Below are 20847 nucleotides of genomic sequence, written 5' to 3'. Positions count from 1 at the left end.
AACATAGGGTAAATTTAATTTGAGATGATCGCAGTATATCGCAAGAACTTTCTGGTTTCCTAATACAGTAGCCGCCTCTACAGCGTAAAGAAGCCATTCCGAGAACGTTTACGCTAAAGGGATTTTACATTATACGAGCAGTGAAATACATGTAGATTCATTACCCGTTCTAAGATCTTTCCAAACTCATCTCCTCGGTCTTTCAAAATGAAAAATTTAAACGTAACGTCATAATTTAATACAACAATTTCACGTGATTTTTTCACGTCATCCCTTCAATTTCCATGTAAATTGATTTTTCCTCTTTTCTTTTCACAACAAGGTCTTTGCTGCAAATAGAAAAAAAACTCTTGTTTATGCCAGGCATTCATCTAGTAGCCTATATATCAGAAATAAAGTAAAAAAGTGTATATAAAAAATACCACCACACATCATTTTCTCTCCCACGAGAGGAAGGCATGAGAGTTGTCCTATAGTTGTCTCTTTCTTGGCAAGAGAGACAACTACGTGACTCACATTACTGAAATCGGTTTTGACCATTTGCACTGACTTACCACACGTTATATGGAATTTCTTACATAATGCGACGCAAAAACTTTACCTAAACTCTTTGTTAAGTGGAATTTACACAAAATACTTACGTTATAGAAACGTCTATTGTATCTGGTTTTGATTTTTGCTTCGTTGAAATAAAAATAACCTATTGATTAAAGCTCGCATAGCATTGACTAGTTTAAATGATTATTAGTTGGTTGTTGGTGTGATGATTCTGACAATCTCACGTCGTTTAGTTGTTTTTACTAGTTGACCTTTAGTTGACCCTTGTTCACTAGCTGGTCCTTTTAGCACTAGTCTGGTAGGCCTAATCAATCGTAATATTTTCATTGTATAATTTTTATTCTTATTATTATCTAAAGCTACATGTATAGTAGGATCACGGTCTATGACCTTTAACATTCATTTCCTCTAGGATAGATGTGATCATGATCCATGAGCAGTACGATGCGTCACTCATTCTTTTCCGGAGGCGGTTTGGCTGGTCGTACACAGATCTTTTCTATCGGAGGTATATTATCACTAATTCTGGTGGTGTGGAACTCAGTGAACGAGCGCGAGCCAAACTCCTGTCACCACAGGTGAACTTGGGTGACAAGATCTTATATGACACACTCAATCAGACATGGTGGAGTCAACCAGAGATAAAAGAGGAGGACTTTTGGGAGGAGGTAAATAAGCTAAGTTTAGAGACTGTTTTGTACTATTAAACAGTAGTTATTGTCTTCCACAAAGTCTTATTAAATCCAGGTTTTCAGTAGAACCTTGCTAGTTCACGGCTCACTTTTCACGGTTTCATTCCTTCACGGCTAAACAATATTCGTTGAAAAATTAAGAAAATTCAATTAAAACGTACATAAAAACCATTTAAATACATTAATATACATATATAAAATACATGAGTATCTTAAATTAAAAACATTTGCCTTCCTTCTCACAATGAGCCCAGTTAATCGCAAGTACGATTGTTCATACCAGGTGAAGTCCAAATTGCACCTTTACTACGCAAGTCCATTCTCTGGAACTGAAGTTGATATATAAAATAAAATTCAATCATAATAAATTCAAATTACTTACGTATTATGTAGAAAATGAATATGATATGTTTGGAAAGCAGTCAAAGTGTTCTTGCACTAAAGTTTTGGCTCATATATCTACTATGTATATATATGAGCATATCATACATATATATCATACATATATGATATATATGTATAATATATATACATTATATATCGTATGTATACTTTAAAACATTAGTTTCTATTTCGCGGATTTTTATTTATCGTGGGGTTCGCAATCCCCATTAATGGCGAAAGATGAGGATTGCTCTGTTTGATATATCCAGTAGCAGGAGTCTCAGTGGCTGTTTCATACAAAAATAATACTGAGTGGATCCGTGGGCATTGACACTGGTTGGCATTAGCATCGAATATTAGTGTATGCGCACGTATTAGGAGTGCTTGATACGTATGCCTGTCACTTTGGCGGGAATGGCCGGCTGATTGTCGGTATGTTTTATAATAAAGTATAAATACAGCGAAATAAAGTAGTTAAGTCGTGGGAAAAGTTAGAAAATAATTTACCGACATTCAGAATAAAAACAGTATTAACAATGCCATTGTGATAAATGAATACGGAAAATTCATAATTTTTGTCATAAGCATCACAGTAAACACTAATTTGTATAAATGTCAATGACACAAGATATCATGTTTGTTTAAAGCTTCCAGTGTGTGAGAGCTTAACAGAGAGTGTTCATTGCAAGAGTGGTGACAATTATCACTTTTCTTTCTCATGTGCTTCAATCTTTCGGTATCTGGAAAATTTTGAAAATTTGAGAGGAAGAAAGAATAAAATTAAAATGTCATTAAAAACTAGTCCAACTCTAATAACACCTGACTACATTAAAATTAGGAGTTATTTTCTCAATTCTATCACGTGAGAAGGCTTGCCTATAGACTAATTTGTAGAAAAAGGCGACACAAAATAACTAGCGTGACCTGATACAGGTGCAGTCCGATTCCTTATGCTTAGGGGCATGCAGTCCGGGTACTGCGAAGCATTCAGATTTCAACAGCATAGCCCTGAGAATTCCAGTAGTTGTTTCTTTGATCGTGATAACCTATTTATGCAGTGCTCGTTGACAGAGCATAAGTGCGACGCATCAGTAAAAATCGTGGCTTGAAATCATTACAAAGATTTTAATGTTTTTAGGCTGTGATAATCTAACTTTAGTTCCATAACTAATGAATTCAGCGTGTGGTAATACACATATGTTTTAACTGGTTCAAAAATAGCAGGTAAAGGATAGCTTCAAATTTATGGATATCTTTAGTAGTAATGGCCTGGCTACAAATGTTGAAAAACACTGCATTTTGCATAGCCAAGGCATTGGCGACGTGTTGGCTATGCCTTGTTGACTCGTCATGTTGAAATGAACATGATGGTCTACATTAGTAGAGATAAAACTGACGCATCTGTGATTGACTGACATAATAATGATCTCAATTCCATTTTATTCATTTCCAATGCGAGCTAACTTTATTAAAAAATCATTTTGAAATGATGAGAAATGGGCTTCACACAAATAACTATTAAATATGGACAAAAACTATTCCCACCTACAACAGGTACAAGAAAGCCATTAATATAAAGCGTAATTGTTCATAAAACTTTTCAGGTAATTCTTTTAGCCATTAAACATGTTGAAACCCAGTTTTTATAATGTTGTATTTTCGTATGTTGCAACTGTAAAGTGTTTGTGGTTCTGATTGTTTTCATCATCATCATGGAGTGTTTTTCCTTGAGCTAAATATAGCCATGCAAATAGCAGCACAAATGTTATCGTTATTACGTGTTGTTGATGATTCTTACTCGATAACGACTATGCTGACAATAGTTCAGCAGCAGTAATAAAACGTCCAGCAAGCTCTACAATAGAGTTGCCCCGATTTTGATATCGGTATTGGTGCCGATATGGGTGTAAGTATCTGAATCGGTATCGGCCGATCTTTTCTTAAAAAATCGGAAACTTCAGATGCTTTTTACATATCAGCTATTTAGCGGAAACCTGTATTTTAGTCTGCTACTTTAATAAAAAATCATCAGCTGCGAGTTCCTTGCTTTTACCTAATGAATTCCGGACCTATCACACAATCTATTTCATGTCTATAGCCTAATAAACATCCACACAGCTGAGCAATATTTTGGCTTTAGTCAGGACGTAATCACAAAGTGCGGTATTTCCCAATTACAGCGATATGATTTATTGCAGCCAATCACGAACAATAGAACCATAATGAGAAACAAGAATGCGGTGTAATGTTTCTATTTACTAGCATTGCGAATGTAATTTGAGCAATCGATGCATAAAGTTATCTCTCTCTCTCTTGATCATGACGATATAATGTATCGTTTGCATCGCATAAAATAACCTCAGTGGCTTATCGGTGTTTAGCCTGTCCTCCATAGTCTGCGGCAAGCGAGTCCTTCAGTACGACTGGCTACATCGATAGTGATAGAAGATAAAGACGTCTCATTGAGATAATTGAATCACTAACAGTAATTAAAAGACGCATTTATTTGCTCTAAACTTGTACAGGCGCAGCATTTCGTTTAGCAGCAGAAGAAAGACTTCATTATCACAGAGAAAGCTGTACCACTAACAGTAGTTACCATTATTAATGACATATTTCAAGAAACATGGACTGGTTTGTTATTAGATGCATGGTATGTCAGTATGTGAATATATATACATGTATATCTTTTTTTCATAAATACAAACAAATAAATACATCAATATTTATATTTTTGCATTATATTTGCATAATACAATTACCAATAATCTATGCAACACAAAAGAATCTGAATCGGATTATTTTTCAATAAGAATCGGTATATCGAATCGGGTGGTGCAATTAGAGTCGGGGCATCTCTACTCTACAAGGCCTTCACACAACAGCTGCCCATTCTCATTGGTCAATCTGTGTCTACACAACGAATCGTGTGGTAGCATCGGCGTATTTGTGTCCACAGCAAAGATCTAGAGTACATCTACACAACGATGCATGTCGTTGCTGTTTAGCCAAGCCGTCAACAAATGCTTATTGGATAACTCATTTTTTGAAAGATGTTTTTTGTAATATTTTGTCACTTTTGTCCCCTCTAGAGTACACCTTGAAAATCCAGAAGCATCTATACTCAGGATCGATAAAGGAGTGCTTTTATTATAAAGGTTTTTCAATCCAGATCTTATAGAAATGTTTGTTACTTCTTAGTTATTAATATACGATGAAAAAATGTTTGTTAAGTTTACTAACATAACATAGCTCACGAGCTCACCTGGTAAGAACCTTCATTCCCACTTTACCTCTTGGTGTTATAGGTGAAGTTCTTTAGTGATGTCAACCTAAAAACTTCGCAAGCTCTATGCCCACAAGTTCTCCAGACTAAAAAGACTTATCCGATTCCACCCAACAAATGGTGTCCGCCAGAAGAGCTCACTGTAGAGATTTGCTCTCAATTACTGGAAAAAAACTATGCAATAATGATGAAGAACCTTGGATCTTATGCATTGGGTGACAGATATAACTACTGAGCAAGCAATGAGAAAAGCGGTGTGTGAAGGTTTCTCTGGCATGCTGTCAGCTTTGGTGGCAAGTCCATCGCCTGCGGCAATCAGACAACTATATCTTTATTTAATCCTTCCAGTTTGAAGATTGCGTTCCAAATGCGTTATTAGTTTTGCAGTATGTGGTCTGCAGTGTCACAGTTTATTACAACTTTTATGGCGTACACTTTTGCCTGTGCAAAATTAGAGAGTGTGTAGTTTAACGATTCAACTTAACATCGGTATTTTTGAAAACTTCGTCAACATTCCTGCCTGATGCATCTTATCATATTTATTTTGGAGACCAACTACACAATGGTTGAAAAGTAATGCCTTAATCCGACCTTGCACCTTCATAGATGATCAGGCAAGTTACATTTGTGTATCAGTTTTTAAAGTGCATGAATAAACGATATTTTGTGTTAAAAAACACAGGTTTTATATACTTTTATCATTAGTTTCGAGATGTTTTTCTAAAATCAATTGATGTTCTATGTGAGCAGGCAAACAAAGTAATCTGTAAAAGTTATGAGTTTGCCATAATGCCTATTTTCATGTCGAAAGTAAAACCAACAATTATCTACATATTAGTATCTATAATATTCTGTAGTCATTATATTTGTTGCTGTATACCTTGGACTAACATCTTGTTTTCTTTCTGACTGCTGCTGTAAAACTTGCTGGCATGTTTTATCGGGATGTAAGAATCAAGCACAAGGTGTTGGCCATTTAACAATAATTTTATATAATATTTGGCTTTGTAGTACTATTTTTGATGACAGGCTTATAAGATTGAATGACAATACATAATAACAATGTTTACAAATCTTTTTTGTATATCACCTGCCAGCTAATAACAAGTAAAGGTTCAGTGTAGTCAGACACCACAAATTTCACAAGAAAGATCGCCAAATCTTAATAGCTTCTTGCTAGATCGCAAGGCACAAATACTCCTGTGTAGATAACATACTGAAAAAATAATAATAATGTGGAATGTGCTTTATGAAAAGCGCTCATGGTATTTGTAGCGATTTCCTAAGGCGTAGGAGCCTAAGTCTTCCATCATGGGAATATATTTGAGTTTGAGCAGATTATGGCAGGTATCAAAGGTGAGGTTTAGGGCTTCATGCCATTGGCTACTTGAAATTGTTACTTCTCGTTTGCTACTGAACACCTGCTGACACAGCCTTGCGGAGACATCCGAGTTGAGACTACTAAAGTGGTCAACCTAAAAACAATCGAATAACCTGACAATGGTGTACCAAAGTCTCTTGACACATTGTCCAGAAAAATCACAAAATTTTTCAAAGTTCAAACAGCAAGCAACTGCATCACTATAAAATCTGGAGCTGACATGCAAAATATAGGCTCAAGGTCACACATACTTCACAACATCATTTAAGCTGCCATATCCCTACTCGCAGTCCTCCAGGCATCACTGTACAAGATTGAGTGACACATTTGATATGCACTGCCACACTATTCTGATGAGCAAATCATTTTATTCCTTCCTTCTTTGACAGCAATCACCGTTATCATTTTATCATAATTTCTATGGCCTTACTAGTTCCACGCAGTGCTGGTAAATAAAGTTCATGTTCTATAAATATATTAAAATTGTTTGTTAGCCAACGTATCAAAAATTTAATCTATCAAAATCCTTATCATGGGAGCAGAGTATGCATTCAGAGGTTTTAAACCAAACTTTCAAATATAGCTTGTTTTTATAGACAATTTTTCGATACGCAGTATGTCTAGAGAAACCCACTAATATCTCAGCCCTGAGATATTAGTTTCCGTATGTCCATGTTGTGGCCTTAACTAGCAAACTTTTGTTTCAAGCAATGGGTTGTCATGCTACAAGTATATTGCTGGAAACTGAAGAAAAATGATAGCGTTGCTATAACTGTAATTTTGAAATATTGCCAGTCATCCTTTGGCCTACGGGTACACGAGCCAATAATATCTAACTTGTGTGTACATGTGTGAATAACCTTTAACTTGTGCACATGGGCCAATAATCTGACAAAATGGCTGGTCATTCAGAATATTTTTTAAAAGGCTAACATGAAAAATTAAAGGTTATTCACACATGTACACACAAGTTAGATTTTATTGGCTCGTGTACCCGTAGGCCAAAGGATGACTGGCAATATTTCAAAATTACAGTTATAGCAACACTATCATGTTCCTTCAGTTTCCAGCAATATACTTGTAGCATGACAACCCGGTGCTTGAAACAAAAGTTTGCTAGTTAAGGCCACAACATGACATAGGGAAATGTGGGATGTCGAAGATTTCTTGGCTACTCATTCTGAGGCACATGTGAGGCCTTCCGTGGTGGCCTCAATTATAAACTCTAGCAGTCTGTTTGCGCATCTATCTTCAGGGCAGAAATATTAGTGGATTCCTTTAGGCATGTTGTGAATCGAAAAGATGTCCATAAAAACAAGCTAAATTTGAAAGGCTCCTTTACAACCTATGAAGGTATACTCTGCTCCCATGAATAAGGATTTTGATAGATCAATTTTTAGATATTTTGGCTAACAAACAACATTTTTAATATAATTAATATATATAGTGCCCCAGTGTTTACTTGAACTACTAACAAAAATCTTTTCAAAACACAAATTTGAGTTGTGGCCTGCTGCAAATAACTTATTTAGCTTGCACTGTCAGCGAAAAGGACTTCAACTTACAGGCCAATAAGGAAATTAGTTTGAATACGCGTTTCAATTACAAAAAGCCGAATTAGACCTACCTACTGGAATAATAAATGTCTCACCTCTTCCCAGAAGTTGTCTTCTTCCAGCTCTGATTGACTCCACCAAGTTTCATTGAGCCGGTCATATAATATTTTTTCACCCAAATTTACTTCGGGTGATAACAATTTTTTGGTGGCATTCACAGATAACTGTGTTACCTTAGAATTGGTGATTATGTATTTGCTGTAAAAAATGTCTGTATAGCTCCATCCAAACCTTCGACGTAGAATGATTAAGGAAGCATCATACTGCTCATTGAGCATGACCACATCTATTCTGTAAATGAATAAACTGGAATTGTTATAATTGCTGAAATGTTCTGTGTTGATAGATTCTAGCAATGACGCAACATTCCTATAAAAAGTATACCTCTAACAGCTCCATAACAACAAGCTAACTCTGGCGAAATGATGATAAAGGTTTATTTTACGCTGATGCGTTGTTCCACAAAATCCATATGTATTATAGGACATGAGGCTAGATGATTTTTGACTAAAATTTTCTCGCGGCAGCAACAATGTCATTTTCCATCAGTCACAGCCTGATGAGCGCCAGGTGTGAAACAACATCGCACATGCCGCGAAAAATTTTTAGTCAAAAATCCTCTAATTTTAATCTACTTAACTCGCAGAGTTTAGAGTTCTCTTTTTCAACTTAAATTTTCGAAAACACATTATAAAATACATATATTATAGAACATATATATTATAAAATACATATATTATAGAACATATATATTATAAAATACATATATTATAGAACATATATATTATAAAATACATATATTATAGAACATATATATTATAAAATACATATATTATAGAACATATATATTATAAAATACATATATTATAGAACATATATATTATAAAATACATATATTATAGAACATATATATTATAAAATACATATATTATAGAACATATATATTATAAAATACATATATTATAGAACATATATATTATAAAATACATATATTATAGAACATATATATCTATAGAACATATATATTATAGAACATCTATATTATAGAACACATATATTAAAGAACATATATATTATAGAACACATGTATTATAGAACATATATATTATAGAACAAGTATATTATAGAACATCTACATGTATATTATAGAACATAGATTATAGTGCAGAGACGTTCATGTCAAACCTAGCCGATTTTTCAAGTTAGACCACAGACACATTTATAATAAAGAGAACAAGATTTTCAAATGAGGAGTTGTGAGGAGTAAACAACTTCCATTTTACTCCTTATTCCACATTCTACAAGCTGAACGAGTAGTCAGGATGTTATATTAAAATGTTTGCTCATTGGCCGACTGATCAATCGATCAAAACTGCAAACCGTCATCACAAAAATAATACTGCATTTTTCTGCCGATATTTTTAAACAAATAACTTTTTAAAATTAATAAATGTGTAGGTTAAATAAATAACTCCTTACCAAATAAAATTAATTTATAAAAAAAAACACAAAAATTCAGTGATATTACAGCCTATCCACTCAATTTCCTGGCAGTCAGATCACCTAAAATATTAAAAACAATCACAAATGGTAGACAAATTTTGTGCAAGATCATCTTTGAGGGCATTACACAGCCCCAATGTCGGACTCACTTTGGAACAACCCAATCTATGTGTTGCCGTATTGCAGTCATATTGTCTTTATCACGATGATAGTTAAAACCAAGCCACTGTAGTTGGTGAAGATGAAACCAGGTGGCGATACCAGAGGCTTCTGATCTTGGTGCATAAAGGGTTCTATTGTTGTAGAGTATTTGCTGTGGTGTCTGCAGGAGACAAAGACATGAGTAGAATACATTACCTGTCAACAATACACATGTAGTAATAGAGATACTAGCTGAGACTAGACTATTGTATATCAACAATATAGAAATAGAGATACTAACTGAGACTAGACTACTGTATATCAACAATATAGTAATAGAGATACAGTGCACCCTCGAGATACGATGTTAATTTGTTCCAGAGTTGGCATCGTATGGTGAAAGATTCGTATATCGGGGTATAAAGACCATTGTAATTATACAATGCAAACCCTCCCTGGTAAAAATCGTCAATTTTGTTTATAAAAATGTGTACATATTGACAATTAGCAACAAAATAGTATGTTAACTTTAGTAATTATAGTTACCTACAGTAACTGTATTGTATTTAGTGTATTTTAATGGTTATGATCTGCAATAACACGCAAAATTATAATGTGCGTACCAAATGTAGAACAAACGGTAAGGAGTTCTTGCCTTCAAAAGGTACGCATAACATAAACTTTGAATTCACTTCAAGTAAGTTTAGCTTGCTAAGCCTACACTTAAAACTAAGTTTTAGTATGTATTTTGAACTATTTTACTGAATTTCAACTATTTATTACGAAATTTTATCCTTCAGCAGTTCCTATCATCACTTTCGCTATAAACTTAAGCCTATCTGGTTGAAACCTTTTTCAACCTAAATCAATAAGGCCGAGCGATGCAGTTATAGAAAGCGGCCTCTCGCACACTTGACCATTTAATGGCTACCGAAAAGAAAAATAAAATTATATTTTCTATACTGGACGTACATACCTTTGGAGTAACGTAGCTGGTACATGTAGCGGGTAAAACAGAGAAGAGGCAAAAACGTATCAATGCTAATTATGGTGCTGTACACTTGAAAATAAATTTCAAACGTAATGAATTGGAATTTTTTAGCACACTAAAAGAAGTTGTCCATTCCTGTCCAATTTTTCTACGAAAAAATTGATGGTGCAATGCAGAAAATTGCTAGCTAGCGCTTGTAAAAGGATCCAAAGAATATGGTACAGTAGTTTGTCTTGTATGAAATGTGCACAAGAATCAATGTAACCATACATACAAAGTTTGTACGTATTTATACCCTATGGGGGACAGGGCTTTAGCAAATTTCAGAAAGTAATGTGGATGCGTCAACTATCTTGAGTAGCTAGTTATATGAGTTACATACATACATACGATGAATTGTATTCACGTAGAAGATAACAAGTCTAAAAGCAAAGACATGGTTAAACAAGAAAATATAACATAAAATCAAAAGGAAACAAAATGAATAAAATATGAAAAACATGCCACACAAGAGATAAATAATATATATTATACATGCATTGTTTTAATGTACCAGTCCACATCAGTAAATTAAACACTTGAAACATTTCTGCGAATGTGGGATTTTTTGTATCTTCTACATCCTCGCCTTTACAAAATGGTTGCTCCTTTTGAATACTGATCGCGTGCATGACCTAGCTCATTCAAATCTTCAGTCGGAAGCTCTTTCTTGTGCTTGCTTTAATGGAGTTCTTATTTTAATAATAATTGCAAATGCTGATTGGTTGCGATCATATTCCTTGACAATGTTAATAATATGGGTCCCTTCTTCTTATTTACGACATCCAACTTTGTTGACATACAAATCATTTTTCCTTCGTTTTGTAACGTTTGTATCGGTCTCAGATTCCATAGATAACGAATTAAATGTAGATAGTTGTAGTTATATACGTATGCTGACTTGAAAGTTTATAGTAAAAGCTATAATAACGCTATAAATGAATATTTGCTCTCGCTTGTGTGTTTTACACGAAATTTTCCATGCGGACATGAGAGAAGTCGATCATCGTGTCTCTTCTAAACGTTCTAAGAATGTTTTCGGCAAACTATATTTCGGTGTATTTTTTATTTCGACGTGTGTTATGAGCACACCGACGGCCAAACTTTAACTCGGGCAAAACTTTATTCAAATTCGTATGGTGAAATAAAATTCATATAGCGAGGTGAAGATATCACAATATTTGACTTCGTAAGGTGAAAAAATCGTATATCAGGGTAATCGTATCTCGAGGGTGCACTGTACTAGCTGAGACTAGACTAGTGTACATCAACAATATAGTAATAGAGATACTAACTGAGACTAGACTACTGTATATCAACAATATAGTAATAGAGATACTAGCTGAGACTAGACTACTGTATATCAACAATATAGTAATAGAGATATTAGCTGAGACTAGACTACTGTATATCAACAATATACGTAGTAATAGAGATACTAACTGAGACTAGACTACTGTATATCAACAATATAGTAATAGAGATACTAACTGAGACTAGACTACCGTATATCAACAATATAGTAATAGAGATACTAACTGAGATTAGACTACTGTATATCAATAATATAGTAATAGAGATACTAGCTGAGACTAGACTACCGTATATCAACAATATAGTAATAGAGATACTAACTGAGATTAGACTACTGTATATCAATAATATAGTAATAGAGATACTAACTGAGACTAGACTACTGTATATCAACAATATAGTAATAGAGATACTAGCTGAGACTAGACTACTGTATATCAACAATATAGTAATAGAGATACTAACTGAGACTAGACTACTGTATATCAACAATATAGTAATAGAGATACTAGCTGAGACTAGACTACTGTATATCAACAATATAGTAATAGAGATATTAGCTGAGACTAGACTACTGTATATCAACAATATACGTAGTAATAGAGATACTAACTGAGACTAGACTACTGTATATCAACAATATAGTAATAGAGATACTAACTGAGACTAGACTACCGTATATCAACAATATAGTAATAGAGATACTAACTGAGATTAGACTACTGTATATCAATAATATAGTAATAGAGATACTAGCTGAGACTAGACTACCGTATATCAACAATATAGTAATAGAGATACTAACTGAGATTAGACTACTGTATATCAATAATATAGTAATAGAGATACTAGCTGAGACTAGACTACTGTATATCAACAATATAGTAATAGAGATACTAGCTGAGACTAGACTACTGTATATCAACAATATAGTAATAGAGATACTAACTGAGACTAGACTACTGTATATCAACAATCTAGCAATAGAGATACTAGCTGAGACTAGACTACCGTATATCAACAATATAGTAATAGAGATACTAACTGAGATTAGACTACTGTATATCAATAATATAGTAATAGAGATACTAACTGAGACTAGACTACTGTATATCAACAATATAGTAATAGAGATACTAACTGAGACTAGACTACCGTATATCAACAATATAGTAATAGAGATACTAACTGAGATTAGACTACTGTATATCAACAATATAGTAATAGAGATACTAGCTGAGACTAGACTACTGTATATCAACAATATAGTAATAGAGATACTAACTGAGATTAGACTACTGTATATCAATAATATAGTAATAGAGATACTAACTGAGACTAGACTACTGTATATCAACAATATAGTAACAGAGATACTAACTGAGACTAGACTACTGTATATCAATAATATAGTAATAGAGATACTAGCTGAGACTAGACTACCGTATATCAACAATATAGTAATAGAGATACTAACTGAGATTAGACTACTGTATATCAATAATATAGTAATAGAGATACTAACTGAGACTAGACTACTGTATATCAACAATATAGTAATAGAGATACTAGCTGAGACTAGACTACTGTATATCAACAATATAGTAATAGAGATACTAACTGAGACTAGACTACTGTATATCAACAATATAGTAATAGAGATACTAACTGAGACTAGACTACTGTATATCAACAATATAGTAATAGAGATACTAACTGAGACTAGACTACTGTATATCAACAATATAGTAATAGAGATACTAGCTGAGACTGGACTACTGTATATCAACAATATAGCAACAGAGATACTAGCTGAGAATAGACTACTGTATATCAACAATATAGCAACAGAGATACTAGCTGAGAATAGACTACTGAATATCAACAATATAGCAATAGAGATACTAGCTGAGACTAGACTACCGTATATCAACAATATAGTAATAGAGATACTAACTGAGATTAGACTACCGTATATCAATAATATAGTAATAGAGATACTAACTGAGACTAGACTACTGTATATCAACAATATAGTAATAGAGATACTAGCTGAGACTAGACCACTGTATATCAACAATATAGTAATAGAGATACTAACTGAGACTAGACTACTGTATATCAACAATATAGTAATAGAGATACTAGCTGAGATTAGACTACTGTATATCAATAATATAGTAATAGAGATACTAACTGAGACTAGACTACTGTATATCAACAATATAGTAATAGAGATACTAGCTGAGACTAGACTACTGTATATCAACAATATAGTAATAGAGATACTAACTGAGACTAGACTACTGTATATCAACAATATAGTAATAGAGATACTAGCTGAGACTAGACTACTGTATATCAACAATATAGCAACAGAGATACTAGCTGAGAATAGACTACTGTATATCAACAATATAGCAATAGAGATACTAGCTGAGACTAGACTACCGTATATCAACAATATAGTAATAGAGATACTAACTGAGACTAGACTACTGTATATCAACAATATAGTAATAGAGATACTAGCTGAGATTAGACTACTGTATATCAATAATATAGTAATAGAGATACTAACTGAGACTAGACTACTGTATATCAACAATATAGTAATAGAGATACTAGCTGAGACTAGACTACTGTATATCAACAATATAGTAATAGAGATACTAACTGAGACTAGACTACTGTATATCAACAATATAGTAATAGAGATACTAGCTGAGACTAGACTACTGTATATCAACAATATAGCAACAGAGATACTAGCTGAGAACAGACTACTGTATATCAACAATATAGCAACAGAGATACTAGCTGAGACTAGACTACTGTATATCAACAATATAGTAATAGAGATACTAACTGAGACTAGACTACTGTATATCAACAATATAGTAATAGAGATACTAGCTGAGACTAGACTACTGTATATCAATAATATAGTAATAGAGATACTAGCTGAGACTAGACTACCGTATATCAACAATATAGTAATAGAGATACTAACTGAGATTAGACTACTGTATATCAATAATATAGTAATAGAGATACTAACTGAGACTAGACTAGTGTATATCAACAATATAGTAATAGAGATACTAGCTGAGACTAGACTACCGTATATCAACAATATAGTAATAGAGATACTAACTGAGATTAGACTACTGTATATCAATAATATAGTAATAGAGATACTAACTGAGACTAGACTAGACTACTGTATATCAACAATATAGTAATAGAGATACTAGCTGAGACTAGACTACTGTATATCAACAATATAGTAATAGAGATACTAACTGAGACTAGACTACTGTATATCAACAATATAGTAATAGAGATACTAGCTGAGACTAGACTACTGTATATCAACAATATAGCAACAGAGAAACTAGCTGAGAATAGACTACTGTATATCAACAATTTAGCAATAGAGATACTAGCTGAGACTAGACCCTTGTATATCAACAATATAGTAATAGAGATATTAGCTGAGACTAGACTACTGTATACCAACAATATAGTAATAGAGATACTAACTGAGACTAGACTACTGTATATCAACAATATAGTAATAGAGATACTAACTGAGACTAGACTACTGTATATCAACAATATAGCAACAGAGATACTAGCTGAGACTAGACTACTGTATATCAACAATATAGTAATAGAGATACTAGCTGAGACTAGACTACTGTATATCAACAATATAGTAATAGAGATACTAGCTGAGACTAGACTCGTGTATATAAACAATATAGTGAGAGAGATACTTTAACAAACGTTATACTTTGTTGTGTAGTAGAGTGGTTAAGGAATATTGCAAACCCATTTACTGAAAATATAAGTTTTGTCATAATTATTGAAGAAAACTGATTCATAAATGCTGCTTGCTGGTTGTCGAATTTGATTACAAAGCAAAGTATGAATAAACATAAATCACGATTCTATTTCAACCTTCAAACCAAAATTTGTTCTTACACAGAGTACACACCTGTTTAAATTTACACATTTTTACCTTCCAGTTTCTCATTTGATAGTTTTTACTTAAAAAATGAAATATTTGTGCTTTCCTTTCAAATAGTGTCACAAGAAAGCAATATAACAGGCATAAAGCAAGCGTCTGTCAAGACATACTATATGATACATTAGACCTCGAAAAAGTTTTTTAAATTTTCTTTACACATAAACCTGCAATAAAAAGAAAATAATTCATAGTGCTTTGAAAAGGATTATAGCATATATCTAATAATAATATAATGATATATAATATAGGTACCAAATGAACACATACTGAAACAGACAAATCGCAGTCTTTAAAAAGGTTGTGACTGATAAAACATGGTTTACCTTCAATGTACATAAAATGTGCTCTAATTCTTTATACTGAATGAGTTCTCCTTAAAGATTTGGTTGCGTCAAAAAGGTCAATTTAATGAAATTAAGACCAATAAAAGGCTAAAACATCAGCTACAATTTGATGTCATTTTTGTCTTTGTAGACTAACCCCTGTCCAGAGATATATGCATTTGAATGAGGCCATCTTTTAAAAAGCTCAGATTCTAGTGGGTGCTTCATTCAATTGACGTAACGAGTGATACATGTGAAAAGAGTCCACAAGCGATAAATATAAGATCTCATCTTTAGACAATCAACAGGACAAAATTTTTATATAGGTCATGTTAAATTTTACCATTCGTAAAACGGTTTGTCTGTGATGTCAAAGATTCTCGTGATTACGGAGATTACTCTATTACTAGTTAGATACACGCATCGACTACTAGTAGATTCTACTAGTAGTCGATGCGTGTACTGCTGCAGAGGAAGACAGGAAAATGGAGGTAATTTATCTTCAACTTTGAGTATCCTATATAGTAGAGCAGGAACATAAACTTATCTTTCAGCCTTTTCCTTCGGAGGGTGGGCTACTCAAATAAAAATGTTTCATAGTCAGAAATTTATGCAGAATTCAATTATAATGTTTCTACACCTATGTGCTTGCACATTTTTGAGTTTGAGAGCACTTTTGAAAGGAGAGGGGGCAACTCCAAGTTCAACTGGAAAACCTTACATATCGGACAAAGAAAACTATTTTATAATCTCGAAAACTAATAAATGCTTTTATTTGAGATTAAGCGAGTCAACTCTCAGCATTTCTTAGCTCATACCAACAAGGATGCAGCAAGACTGCTTGTTTCACTGTCTTGATCAGTCTGTGAATGAAACCTTAGTCAGAGTGACTAAACTTCAATATGAGACAGCCAAACAGTATTCAAACAGATGGTTGATATTGGAAGAAGAGAGCATTCAATCTGAAATTGCTCAAAAAGTGCTAAACATTGAGCACTTTGATGAGAACTCAGACTTGTTATGTCATTATGCCTGTTATAAAAAGTATTGTAACAAACTCGTTATGGAAAGAGATGAGAAAAAAAAAATGAGAAGAGACAGAAAGAATGTGATACAGCAGAAGAGGTGAGACTAGATATTTATTACTTTACAAATTCATGATGATTAAGTTCGTACGATTTTATAAAACTCGTAAAAACATTTATACTGGCATAATATCCATTGTGTACTTGTTTATTATCATTTCATGACTTAAAATATACTAGAACATTATAATTAGTAAAATTATAATCATAATTTTTTTATTTGCATCAAAACCATTTATGACCTACCGACAAACAAGTCGTATGGATTTTTTTCGCGATATCGTTCTAATAAAAATTGTTACTAAAACGAAAGCAGTTGGTGAAGATATTTCATAACTGTTACAAATGGATGTGAAAATTTAGATCTAACATCCTGTGCAAGAATTAATTTGATTGGTTTCTGCTGTTACTTAGAAACAACTTTTGTAAACAAAGTCATGTGAATGCTGTAATAGCAGCCTTTAGGGATTCTGACACACCTTACGCAATGCCGCAAAAGCGTAGTTAGGGTTAAAAGGTGCTCAGATTTGAAGAATTAGTGTAATACCCGTGTCAATCAGGTTATAGTATTGCACTATGTTTTTAGCCTGTCACTAAGCGTACCAGGTCTACTGGTGTCCGAGGTAAAGGTCCAATCCTGCCAGAAATATGTATCATCTGTTTGAAGAAAGACAGATTTATCAAAAAGGCCAACAGAAAACGTGTTCGAGACACTCTAAGTAAAGCACAAACCATAACTGCTGGTAAGTAGGCCTTGTAGTGTACAAAGCAGTTATTGTAATTGGTGACTTACTAGCTTCTTACTGATCTTCTTTGAACTCGCGTAAAAGCAGGTGTCTACGATATATCTTTATTTGCACAGGGCTATTAATAGATAGTGCTAAGATGAGACCAGATGGTAAGAAAGTGTTGGACTTTATTGGTTCAAATGATGACCTGGTTGCCTGCGAAGCAAGGTACCACAGATCCTGCTTCAAAGAGTTTACTCGTAAACCCAAAGAAAACCAAAGGTTAGTGACTGAATGTTTATGTCATGTCATGATGTCAATTTAATTTCATCATTAGACACATATAAATGCTTAGGCATCTTTACTTGCACATCTCATCTATTTTGAAGATAATTAAGGCCTGCCTTCCTCATGCTCTTTAATTTCACACATGAAACCTATGATACAACTGAGGCATGGACTTGTTTGATAAGTATTTTGTCTTAACTGGTAGGCCTAAATGATAACTGATGTTAATTGTTTTGTGCTTCATTTGACAACTGTTTTATCCTTTCCATTTGTTCTCCAGTGTGGAACAATCTGATTTGTATGAGCAGACATACAATACTCACTTCAAGCAGCTGGTGGAAAAACGGTTGATTCAGCAGAAGAAGATATATCGCCTCGTTTCTCTAACACGGATGTTCACAAAGTTGGTGCAGAAACATGAAAACCCAGCTGTGGATGAGATAAGGTTTGTTGAATTCATATCTTTGCATTCAACGATGTTGGAAGATTTTGCCAAGTTTTTTTGTTTTCATTATGCTCAACATTTTAGTATTTCAATTTCGGCCAAGGATTTATGAGTTATATAGCTATCAGGTTATAATTGAAACATTATAGTTCTAGAAGCCAGTAGTGAATCTCACCTATCTGCCTTTTGTTTTCTATGTACAGGTCTGATATCCTTAAAAAAAGGCTACAGCGTGACTACCCAACATTGATCTACCAAACTCAGTCAAGAAAAGAAGGCGTCAATGTATACCATCCAGCAGCTGTTTGTCACAGCAGTGATGAAGATACAGATGTTGAAACTTCTGAATGGGAGCTTTCATCTGCCACCTCCAGTCCGATGAAGATTGGTAAGAAAGTGATGAATCCTACAGCAACAGCATATTACACTCAGCTCATGCTGCAGAATTCTATTCAGAATCATTCCTATGAAATGCCATGGCCATTGACATCCTCATTCATCAATCTGGAGTCATTTGATGATTCTGTTCCTGATGAGATCCTTGAATTTGTAAGCTCACTACTGCAATCTCAGTCTGGTATGCCTCTTGTTCATGCAGAGAAGGTGAAGGTATCCTCTATTTGCCAGGATTTGCTAACGCTTGCTTCTACTGGAAAACACAATTCTCCAAAAGCCATGGCACTTGGTATTGTTGTTAAACATCTCACTGGGTCTAAAGAATTAATAGATATACTTCACAGACTTGGTCATTGTGTATCATATGACACTCTTCGAAATTATGAGACATCTCTTGCTGTTCATGCCCTGTCCAATCGTGACAAAGTTCCAAACAATTTTCAACGTGGTCAACCCATAGTGATGGTGTGGGATAATATTGATTTCCTGGAAGCAACCAGATCAGGTCACAACACAACACATCATACCAATGGAATCTTGCTTCAGGTTCATTCTCAAGCTCCCCAACAAGCACCAAATACTGGCACAATACCACGTGGTAAAAAAGATCTCTTGACCCGATATTTGAAACCATAATCCACCTTCCTGCTCACAGCAGAACAAATCCAAAACATCTCATCGGTTTTGTACTGCCTTCATCTGAGGCACTAGAGTCTGATATTCTAGAGTTCAGTTTTACACTAGTTCGTAGGCAGGATGAGTGTCCTAAGCCCAGTTGGACAGGTTTCAACAAAATGGCCAGGAAGGATAAAAGCTCGCCAAAGACTAATATAATCTACTTACCAGTGATTGAAGCCCCACCCACAGAAATTGATGTTGTTAATCAAATCATGTTGAGAAGCCTGGAGGAAGCAGACAAGTTTGGTTTAGATCAAACTGTTGTGGTCTTCGATCAAGCTATCTATAGTAAAGCGCAAACCATTCGCTTCCTCAACCCAATAATGATGGATCGGATAGTACCAAGGCTGGGAGAGTTCCATACAGTGATGACCTTCTTAGGGGTGATCGGAAAGAGATATGGGAGTGCTGGCATGGCCACAGTTGTAGCAGAATCTCAGTGTGTGGCAGAGGGGAGCATGAAGGGGGTGCTAAATGGACACAACTACAATAGGTCCATAATGGCACATAAACTCTTAGCAGAGTCGATGCTTGATCTTTTGCTGGACCAATATGTTTCCTCGCTCGACTATGATAGCCAAATTGAGTCCCTTAGTCTTGATATCGCAAGAGCTGTGTTTTCAGGAGAATCAGATTTCAGTTCAGCAGCTACTCAAAGACCCACCAATATCTACCAATCCTTCCAAAACTTTGTTGAGGTTTCTTCTATAAGCAATCCCACCTTCAAATTCTGGTCTGAATATATTGAGATGGTGACCTGTCTTCTCAGCTTTATTCGCGCCACAAGAGAATCCAACTGGGTATCACACATCAAATCACTTCGAAGGCTCCTTTCTTGGTTTTTTGCATATGACCGCACAAACTACGCTAGATATGGGACGCTGTACTATGCAGAGATGACTAACCTGAAAGTATCGCATATCAAGGTGTATGAGGCTCTTATGAAGAAGGGGTATTTTACTT

General features: G+C 34.2%; 2 protein-coding genes across 3 annotated transcripts in view; one reads left to right on the top strand and one right to left on the bottom strand.

Moving 5' to 3' along the window:
* LOC137407725 (galactosylceramide sulfotransferase-like) overlaps positions 1-5732 on the top strand; it is a 38380-nt gene extending 32648 nt beyond the window's left edge. For both annotated transcript variants that reach the window (XM_068094103.1, XM_068094104.1), the window contains exons 7-8: positions 971-1226; positions 4943-5732. In XM_068094103.1, coding sequence (XP_067950204.1) covers positions 971-1226; positions 4943-5155 — 469 coding nt within the window. In that variant the 3' untranslated portion in view covers positions 5156-5732. The remainder of the gene's footprint in view (positions 1-970; positions 1227-4942) is intronic.
* Positions 5733-5888: 156 nt separating this feature from the next.
* LOC137407724 (galactose-3-O-sulfotransferase 2-like) overlaps positions 5889-20847 on the bottom strand; it is a 54443-nt gene continuing 39484 nt past the window's right edge. The window contains exons 8-10 of the mRNA XM_068094102.1: positions 9570-9742; positions 7953-8208; positions 5889-6395 (exon numbers count right to left, since the gene is read on the bottom strand). Coding sequence (XP_067950203.1) covers positions 6168-6395; positions 7953-8208; positions 9570-9742 — 657 coding nt within the window. The 3' untranslated portion in view covers positions 5889-6167. The remainder of the gene's footprint in view (positions 6396-7952; positions 8209-9569; positions 9743-20847) is intronic.

Source organism: Watersipora subatra, chromosome 11, assembly GCF_963576615.1.
Source record: "Watersipora subatra chromosome 11, tzWatSuba1.1, whole genome shotgun sequence".
Lineage (NCBI taxonomy): Eukaryota > Metazoa > Bryozoa > Gymnolaemata > Cheilostomatida > Watersiporidae > Watersipora > Watersipora subatra.
The sequence above is the reverse complement of the archived record's forward strand: the minus strand, read 5'-3'. Positions and strand labels throughout refer to the sequence as shown.